At 35.4% G+C, this 9910-nt stretch overlaps 1 protein-coding gene across 2 annotated transcripts in view; it reads left to right on the forward strand.

Annotated features, from left to right (window-relative positions):
- APOOL (apolipoprotein O like) overlaps positions 1-7047 on the forward strand; it is a 102979-nt gene extending 95932 nt beyond the window's left edge. For both annotated transcript variants that reach the window (XM_032592104.1, XM_030305370.2), the window contains one exon: positions 6491-7047. In XM_032592104.1, coding sequence (XP_032447995.1) covers positions 6491-6579 — 89 coding nt within the window. In that variant the 3' untranslated portion in view covers positions 6580-7047. The remainder of the gene's footprint in view (positions 1-6490) is intronic.
- The last annotated feature ends 2863 nt before the right edge of the window (positions 7048-9910 follow it).

Consider the following 9910-nt stretch of genomic DNA (forward strand, 5'->3'; position numbering starts at 1 on the left):
AAGCTGTTTGCTTTGCCTTCTCTCCAAGAACAGCTCCAATGCTTCCAGGCTCTCCTTGAGCCAAGCCCACTGACCTTTAGGACTCAGGCTTTAAACCACACTCATTGGAAGCACTCCTAAAATTTGGGCCCTCTCACTTTCCAAGACAGTTTGCTATGGGGATTCATTTTCCCTGTGCACTCCTCTGTGTGTTTGTCTGTCACCCTTCTCTGAGACTGCAACAACCTGCCCACTGTAGTGGTCACCATCTATTTTTCTTCTAAACCTCGTCTCCACACTATTTACTTTCTTTAGTGTGGTCTTCTCTCTACCTTTCGTTGTGGAGTTTGTTCTTCCAGTCTTCTTGTCAATTTCTGTGGTATTTAGGATTATTTGACAGTTATCTAGTTGTATTTATGGGTTAAGGTAGGCCTAGAATCCTTCTACTCTGCCACCATCTTCTCTGTTTCAGGATGGTTTGCAGTTTTATACTCTTTTTTTTTTAATTTTTTTTAACATTTATTTATTTTTGAGACAGAGAGAGACAGAGCATGAACAGGGGAGGGGCAGAGAGAGAGGGAGACACAGAATCTGAAACAGGCTCCAGGCTCTGAACTGTCAGCACAGAGCCCTATGCGGGGCTCGAACTCACGGACCATGAGATCATGACCTGAGCCGAAGTCGTACGCTCAACCGACCAAGCCACCCAGGTGCCCCTAGACTCTTTCTGATAATCCACAGTTGATCATATTCCCACAAGTATATAATATATCCCGTCAGCTTTCTAAACACCTGTCAACTTCAGAGTATCTTTGTAGAGATGAAACATATTACACCTTAACAGTGGCACCGAACCGTCCCTAGTCAATGTTTTTTCTTCACACATCTGGATTCTGGAACATTTTACCCACTTGTAATGGGTAATGTATATGAAAATCATTCAAAGTTCACATGTAGAGGAGCAAGATTTGCCAGTACTATTCATCCTTATTCCTTATCATATATCATTCAGAGTTGATTATACAGAATACTTTTTGGGTTCACCATTTTGACATTTCACATGCAATCCTAAAGGTCCAAGACATGGAATACAGTAGTAATTAGGAGCACAGATTTAAGAATAAGACCTGGATATGAATCCTAGATCCAACATTTGCTAGTTCTGTTACCTGTGGCAAATTATCAAATATCTCAAGCCTGTCCCTTCATCCATAAATGGGAGATAATAATAGTGTTTTTCTCACATAGTTGTGAGGATTAAATGAGATGTTGCATGTAAAGCACAAAGTACAATGTCAACCACATGCTAAGGTCTCAATGTGTTAGAAAATATCATTATCATTTGCCTAGAGTAATTAGCCATTTTGCTGATAAACAAGATTATTTCCATTGAGCAAAGTTTGGGAGCACATTATTTAGCTAGAGAGCCTAGTCATAGCTACTACTTACCACCGTACAGACTATGTTGGGTATACTATCCAATTATATGTTGTGGCTCTGAATATGAGTTCATTTGTTCTCTGTCATCCATATACATTTATAATAAAAATTATGTTATTTTAGGCATAACAAATTAGGAAATTTGGTTACATGGACCTCTGAAATCTGATGAAAGCAGAATGAAATCTCTCTCATTCTCACAAGATTAATGTCCCTCTAAACCAGAGGTTGGCTGACTATGGCCTTTGTGCTAAATCTGGCTCACCATCTATTTTTGTACCTTCCACAAGCCAAGAATAGTTTCTACATGGTTTAAATGGTTGAAAAAAAAAAAACATTCTAAATAAATAAAAAATACATTTTTTGAAAAGAGAACATATGAAATGTAAGTCTTAGTGTCTGTAAATAAAGTTTTATTGGAATACAGGTCCACTCGTTCATTTATATATTGACTGTGGCTGCTTTCATACTATAGTTGCAGAATTGAGCAAAGGAGACCTTACGGTTTACAAAATCAAAATATTTACTCCAGCCCATTGCAGAAAAAGATTGCTGATACTACTTGTAGAAGGATGAGGTGTGCCATAAATACACGACTCATCTCCCCCTCATAATATTTGCCAGATTTTCTATGGGACAAGAGACTAAATAGCTAAGCTCCAAACATCTGAAGGGCAAAACCAAATTTCCTAGTCTTTTATAGCAAGGGAGACAGAAACTCATCAGGCTCTCAATCAGCACCTTTGGAGTGCTATACCTGAAGAAAAGAGAGGAACCAGAGGTTGAGTGACTCTTATTAACACTGCAACTCAGCTCAGTGTCTGGATTAAGATGATAAGTACCTTACCCTTCCTTAAGAGGATAAGGGTCACTTCTCTGGTAGAAGATACCATGCTTTCTATGTCCACCATATAAACAAACAAAATATTAGTCATGCAAAGAAGTAGGAAGATGTGACTGACAAACAAAATAACAGCAAACCTACAGGTGATCTAAATATTGAAGTTAGCAGAAAAGGACTTTAACTGTGATTAATATGTTAAATAGAAAACAAGAACAAAATAGATGAAAAAATGGAGATTTTCACAGGAATTGGAATCTATTTAAAAAATCAAGCAGATATTCTAGAAGTGAAAAATATAGTACCTGAAGCTAAGGACTCATTGGATGGATTTAAGAGCCAACTGTGTAAAAGAGGACAGAAGTAATGAACTCAGATACAATTCAATAGAATATAGCTAAAGTGAAGCAAAGAGAGAAAAAAAGAATGAAAGGAATAGAACAAAGGGTGAGAAAGTAACTTGCAGTGACTAGTATATTTAAGTATTTCAATTACTGATGAGCTGAATGCTGAATATGATCTCAAATTTATACAAAAGAAACAAAAATTGAATTTTTAACTATCTTAACTTCACTCAGGAATTTATTAGTGATCTGTGCCACTTTTTGGTACCTAACTGCTGAAATATAAATGAGATAATATGTGAACTAAATTATCAGTGAATAGATAACACCTAAGGGCTTTTTAAGGCACTAATTTATTTTTATTTTATAACTTTAAATATCTTTATTTTTTCCTGTTTGTTGTAATGTCAGCTCTTTTTTTAAAATGTTATCTTATTATTTGAGAAAGAGAGACTATGAGCAGGAGAGGGGCAGAGAGGGGGGTGAGTAGAGAATCCTGAGCAGTCTCTGCAGGGTGAGCCCACAGAGCCTGATGTGGGGCTCGAACCCACAAAATTGTGAGATCATGACCTAAGCTGAAATCGAGAGTGTGACACTCAACCGACTGAGCCACCCAGGTGCCCCACACCAGCTCTTTTTTTTAAAGTTTTATTTAAATTCCAGTTAGTTAACATGCAATGTAATAGTAGTTTCAGGTGTACCGTATAGTAATTCGATACTTCCATATAACACCTGTGCTCATCACAACATGATACCACCAGCTTTTTAAAAAGTCTTCTAAACAACTTTATGTATAAAAACAACTTTTTATGAAGGATTAAAAATATGATAGATTGCAAACAAAAGGGTTAGGGGATTGAGATTCAAGAAGAGTTTTATGACTGCTAATCCTTTGGGAAGACAGGGAGCCCTTGATCAGCTCAAGGGGTGAAGAAATTTCTAAGAGCAAAAGATGTAATCCTTAATTATTCAGAAAAGCAGATGAATCTTTTTTAAAAGGCAGAAAACAAGTGACCTACATTAAGTGGTTCTAAACCAGAGGGATCCATGTTACAATTACTGAAGTTGTTTTTTTGTTTGTTTGTTTTTCCTAAAATTCACTCTGCCTAAGAATTATAAATTAGAATCTCCAGAGGTTAGGCAGGTGGATTGTAGGAAAAGCTCCAAAGGCATTTCTCTATGCATATTTCTTGCCTGACATAAGGTATGGATAAATTAAAATTTTGAAACTTTTCAACAGATTTTGAGAGAGAGAGATCCAAATGCAAAGGGGCCTTTCAAACTTGGGTGAGCTGAAGCTTTGGCTAGACTGTAGACAAGAATATATATTAAGGAAGTAAGTAGAAGTGTTAGAGAACTTAGTCAACTGATGGGCATTGTTAAGCAAATTAGGCACATTCAGACTTATATAAAATAATTATTTGTCATATGCTTACTATATTATATCTGATAAGAAGAAAACTCTCTTAGTACACTTTTCACTCATACTGAGCAAAGGCGGCGGTTAAAGATACAATGAGAAGGGAGCAGGCAGAACCAGTTTTTTAACCTTTTTTGTGTGTTATGGACCCCTTCGCAGAATAATGCTTTCAAATGGATAAAACAAAATACATGGTAATATATGAGCTCCCTTAAAGTTATTTAACAACAGTATCTAACATATATAATAAAAGCCATAGTTTTAAAGTTGTGCTAAGTACAAATATTTCAAGATATTTGCAACTGCAGCATGATATGAAAATATTTATGATTTCTATTAGTGACAGAATCTAAGGTCATGCTAATACTGTTGTGGTTTGTTGCCTTCATTCATTATTGAAGAAAATGTTCATTTTCAGTCGGAGGTTAATGAAAATAAAGACAAATTTCCTACATTTAAATTCATAGGTAACATGAACTTTATCCACAGACCGCCAAAGGGACCCCATGTTAAGAATTTCTATCCAAAAAAAAAAAAAAAATTACTATCCTATGGAGAACTGTATTAGTGTATGGATAGTGATTACTTATGATCTTTTTAATATATGTGGTGAAGTTATATATAGATATATCACACTTTATGAAATAGAAAAAGTTTCTTAAGAGATAGGCATAAATGATTGTATGTAAATCTATTTCTCCCCTTTGTTTTTATCATAAAACTATAAATTAAATTCCTCTATGGGAAAAAGATATGTTTCCCAAATGTAACAAAATTATTTTAAAATAAATCATTTTGAAAAACATTTAAAATAAAAACAAGTTTCTGAAAAAAATTAAAATCTTATAAAGTAAATATAAAAATAGTTGTTTCTTGTCTACTTGCCATGCCCAGGTTGTTATATGCAGAACTTTGTATGTATTATTATACTGAATATTAAAAATAATTGTGTGACATTGTTACTGCTCTAGCCCCCTTTTTACAGGAGCCAGGGTTGTTGTGTTAGAGAGTCAAACTAACTTGGATTCAGTCTTGGCTCCTCTTATCAACTAAGTGAGATTAGTCAATTTTCTTGACCTCTCTAAATTAAAATGTCCTTATCTGTAAAACAAGGATAATATAAAAATATCATCTGTCTCATGGTGGTAATATGAGATAATGAATGAAAATAATGTAGTATCTTGTCTGGCACAATATCCGCTTATCAAGATCATCATTGGTCCACATATTGCCAACTCTGGTACATTTTCAATCTCCATCTTTTGCAGTCCATCAGTAATTTTTAACACAGAAGATTACTCCCTCCTCGTGGAAAGAATCTCTTCACTTGGCTTGTCGGATACCACTTGCTCTTGAGTCTCTCACTTCACTTGACTGGCTGTTCCTTCTCAGCCTTCTCTCATACATTCTCCTAATTTTATTTAACTAAAAAAATTGGAGTATCCACAGGGCGCATTCATCAAAGGACCTCTTCCCTGATGCTCTAGATGATCTCATAGTCCTGTAATTTGAATGTCGCATATAAATTAGTACTATAAAATTTATAAAGCAGCCAAGGCCTCTCCTGAGCTGTAGAGACTCACATTTCCAACAGATTACTCAACATTTGTACTCAGATATCTAGTAAGCAATACAAATTTAACACATCCAAAACTTGGCACTTCACTTGCCTTTCCCATGCTTCTCCCACATTTTTCCCTATCTCTGTAAATGTCAACTCCATCCTTCTAGTTTCTCAAGTTAGAGTCTCTCTCACATAGCATGTTCAAACCACTTAGGAAATTCTGTCCATTCTACCTTTAGAAGTTACCCAGAATCCAATCCCTTTTCACCACCTCCACAGCTACTGGTCTGCCCGCTTCCACCCTTATTTCCCTATAGTCTCTTCTCCCCACAGACAAGAGTGATCTTTTAAAAAATACAACATCATGTCACTGCTCTGCTCAAAATTGTCCATCTAGCATTAAAATAAAAGAGATACACTATAGCTCTGTGTGGCTTTGCTTTCTTTTGTTTTCTGATCATATCTTCTATCATTCTCACTGTACCCACAATCACCACATCTTACCTAGTCTGTTCCAGCCATATTGACCATGTTGTGTTTCCTCAGACATGCATCAGGTCCATTATACTTGCAAGGTATTTTCCTCCAATATCTACAGGGCTCACACCCTCACTCACCTCCTTCAGTTCTTTGCTCAGTTATCACCTAACTAGAAGGCCACCCTGTTTAAAATTGCAAATCACTCAAGCACTCTATATGCCCCTCCCTGTTTTATTCTTTTGCGTAGCACTTACTATCATCTGATATATCTTTTACTTAATTTATTATCTCTCTTGCCCAACTTAAATGTTAGGTCGATGTTGACAGAGATTTTTCTTTTATTCATTGCTGCATTCCCAGTACCAACAATAAATTTGTGAAATGAATGACTAATTTTTTTTTTCATTTTAATACTTTATCAGGTGCTACACAGTTTATGCCTGACCCCAAGCTCATGGATCACGGGCAGTCCCATCCAGAAGATATAGATATGTACAGCACTAGAAGCTGAAATAGTCTGCATACAGAACTACAAGATGTGTGAAGTCGAAAATAATGATGAAAAAATCATGTAAAGGGTAACTGTGATACATAGAATATAACCTAAACCAAGTTTTTCCCGTACATCTTCTAATGTAATGTACAGTTTGACTAATCACATAAGTGATTAAAACACAAACTGAATTCAATTCAAACAATATTAAATGATTGACAAAGAGGCAGAAGTAGAAGTATTGGGATGCATTTAATGATTTTTAGCAGTGTTTACAAAAATAGACTAAATATATAAACACTGATGAGACTAAAATCTGAGCAAATATGTATGTGGGCACATAAATATTTATACAGATACACATATATATTTGTTTTACCTTTTTGAAACTAATGTCAGCTAAATTAGAATATTGTGTGGAAGGATGTGTTCCCCATTTTTTCATTTCCCAGAGCTGGAATAAAATATTCATATTTTATGACGCTTGGACTTGGCTTCGTCTCTTTGTTTTATTAATGTTAACTCCTCTTAAATGTACAAAAACACCTCTATTTAAGAGGACCATATTCTACAAGAGACCCCAGTGCTGCTTAGCAATCTTACTGGCTCCTTAGGTGGTTTTCTATTCTGTTCTTCAGGAGAGGTACTACAAACCTTTTATTCTCAAATCTCCTGTACCCACCAAAGATGACTGTCTCCTATTACATACAGGGAAAAAAATTAGCTATTAGACATGACCATTTTCAACTTCTTCTCCACTGCCTTCAAGACTTACCTTTTTTTCAGCCATATACCCCCCTCATTAAGGCTAATATTTATTTGTGTTTCTGATCTCATTCTTTCCCATGTTTTCCAGTACCATATTCCATCCTGTTTAATCTTCAGTCTTTGGTTTCTCTTTTCATTTGTTTCTTTTCCTCAGTCTCTAAATAGCTTCAGATAGTCTTTGTCCAAAAACAACAGTAAAAGTAAAAGTTTATTTATTTTGGGAAAGAGCATGCGGGTTGGGGCAGAGAGGGAGAAAGGGAAAGAGAATCCCAAGCAGGTTCCACACTTTTAGCGTGGAACTCAGTGAGGGACTCGAACTTAGAAACCATGAGATCATGATGTGAGCTGAAATCAAGAATCAGACATCCAACCAACTGAGCTACCCAAGCACTCCAACAAAAACCTTTCTTTGACCCTGCCTCTACTTCTCAAGCTATCTTTCCTTTCTCTTTTCTATGATTTTCATACTTCATAAAAAAATAATTAGTGTCACTTTCTTACTTCTTCAGTTTTGATTCCATACTAACTTGTGGTCCCTGGCCTCTATACCTATTTGAATTTTCTGGAATTATTGACTCTTGAACACTCCCTCCTTGAAACTCACTCCTCCCTTTTCTCTCTGTTATTCCTGCTTATCTTGTCATTCTTCATCATTCTCTTGCTCTGAATCCCGTAAATGCTGTGGTTCTTCAGGTTGCATTCCTAGTCATCTTTTCTCATTTTATGTGATCTCTCATTTTCATTTAACATACTTCACTGGCTTCAGCCACCATTTATATTTCCAGCTCCCATATTTCTCTAGAGCCATAGACCTATTTTCTAGTTATTTATTATTGCATCTACCTTACATTCCATATATATCCCCAATGTGAATATGCTTAAAACTAAATTGTCTCTACATCTCTCTTATTTATATGTTTTTCAAATCCACTCTACATTCTCTACTCTTCTCTAATCCTTGCTCCCGTTCAAGTTTTCATCATCACCTTCCTGGATTGTTACAATAGCCCTCCATCTGCCCTTCATCAGTCTTGCTTTCTGTCACTTCAGAATGTGTTCTGTTTGCAGGTAGCAGTAAACCAGTTAACAGTAACTTAAATAAGAGTCTATTTCAAGTATGGAATTAGACAGTACAGGGTTAGTTCAGTAGCTTATTAGTGACATCAAGAACCTAAACATTTTCTCTTTCCACTCTGCTCTTTAGTATGTTGATTTGTCACCTTATATTCATAAAATGGCTGTTGTTTCTCTGGGGAGCACCTACACATTCAAAATAGGAAGAAAAATTAGGATAAATTTACTAGATGATTCTGACCCTCTATTATCAGAAAAGTAAATGCTTTCTTTGAACTCCTCTCAGAATTCTTGTCTGTATCTTGACCAAAACTCGTCATGTGGCCACACTTAGCTCAAGGAAAATTGGCAAATCATACTTTTTTTCTGTGGTGAGGAAGGCAAGGAGTAAGAGATATGGAATGGGTGTTGAGTTTCAGTTAACATATAGTGTCTGCTACCCTATTCTTCTAACTCATCAGTCATAATATTATGACATAGTTGTCTTCCTAACAACCATTAGGGTTAGTTGTCTCTAAAATTTTCAGAAACTCATTATTGCCTATACACTCAAATCAAGACCCCTAAGCATGACCTACAAGGCCCTTCATTTATGATCCCAGTTCAACTTTAATCCTATCTTCCCTTTCCTCTCCCACCTTACTGCTAATCTATATTTTATCTATAATGCTATATTGCTTGCTTCTTGAACATGCTTTGTTATTTTAAGTTTTTTTTTTTCTGCCTATGCTGGTGTTTCCTCTTAGAATTTTTTTTTTTTGTCTCATCTTGTTCCATATTCCAACTTCGTATTCATCCTTCAGACCTTGTTCCAGTGTCACCTTTCTCAATCCTCCAAGGTAGGATTTAAATGCTCTCTATTCTACATACCTTTATAGAAATGGTGTTTACAGCTGTGCCAACCCATCCAATTTATTATAAAACTAAAACTAGTTTAGTATTTTTTCACAGACAAGATACCTTATAGGTAGGACTGACTTATCATTGTGTAACTTTTATGCCCATGAAATAGCTAGTACATAGTAAGAAGTCACATGTTTTATGCTGATTGCAATACAGGATGCGAAAGTAATTATAATTCTATCAAAATGCTTATATTCTACTAGAAAGGAAAGAAACGTATGTATATACAGTGTTATATGTAGTTTTTTCCCTAAGATAAATACAACCAAAGAGCTATAAATGCTCAGAGATAAAATGTTGTTCTGAGATGATGTTAAGGAGGCAGTGGTACTTGAGCTGCTCAAGGTGGGGAAATAGTTCACTTACAAGTTTTCATAAGTAAGCTCCTCAAAATTTAGCTTCAGTATTTTAAATGAGTTTTTTGTACCTTAGATCGTTTTATAATCAAACGAATCCATATTTCATCAAATCTAAGACACAGTATTTACCTTTTTTCTTAAAATGATGCAAGTTCATCATTATACTTATCCCAATTTCAGCTGTGTTAAAGATGTGAAAATACAAGCATCTTAAATTTAGTGAGATATGGTAAGTAAAAAATATC

The sequence above is a fragment of the Lynx canadensis genome, chromosome X, assembly GCF_007474595.2.
Source record: "Lynx canadensis isolate LIC74 chromosome X, mLynCan4.pri.v2, whole genome shotgun sequence".
In the NCBI taxonomy this organism is placed as follows: domain Eukaryota; kingdom Metazoa; phylum Chordata; class Mammalia; order Carnivora; family Felidae; genus Lynx; species Lynx canadensis.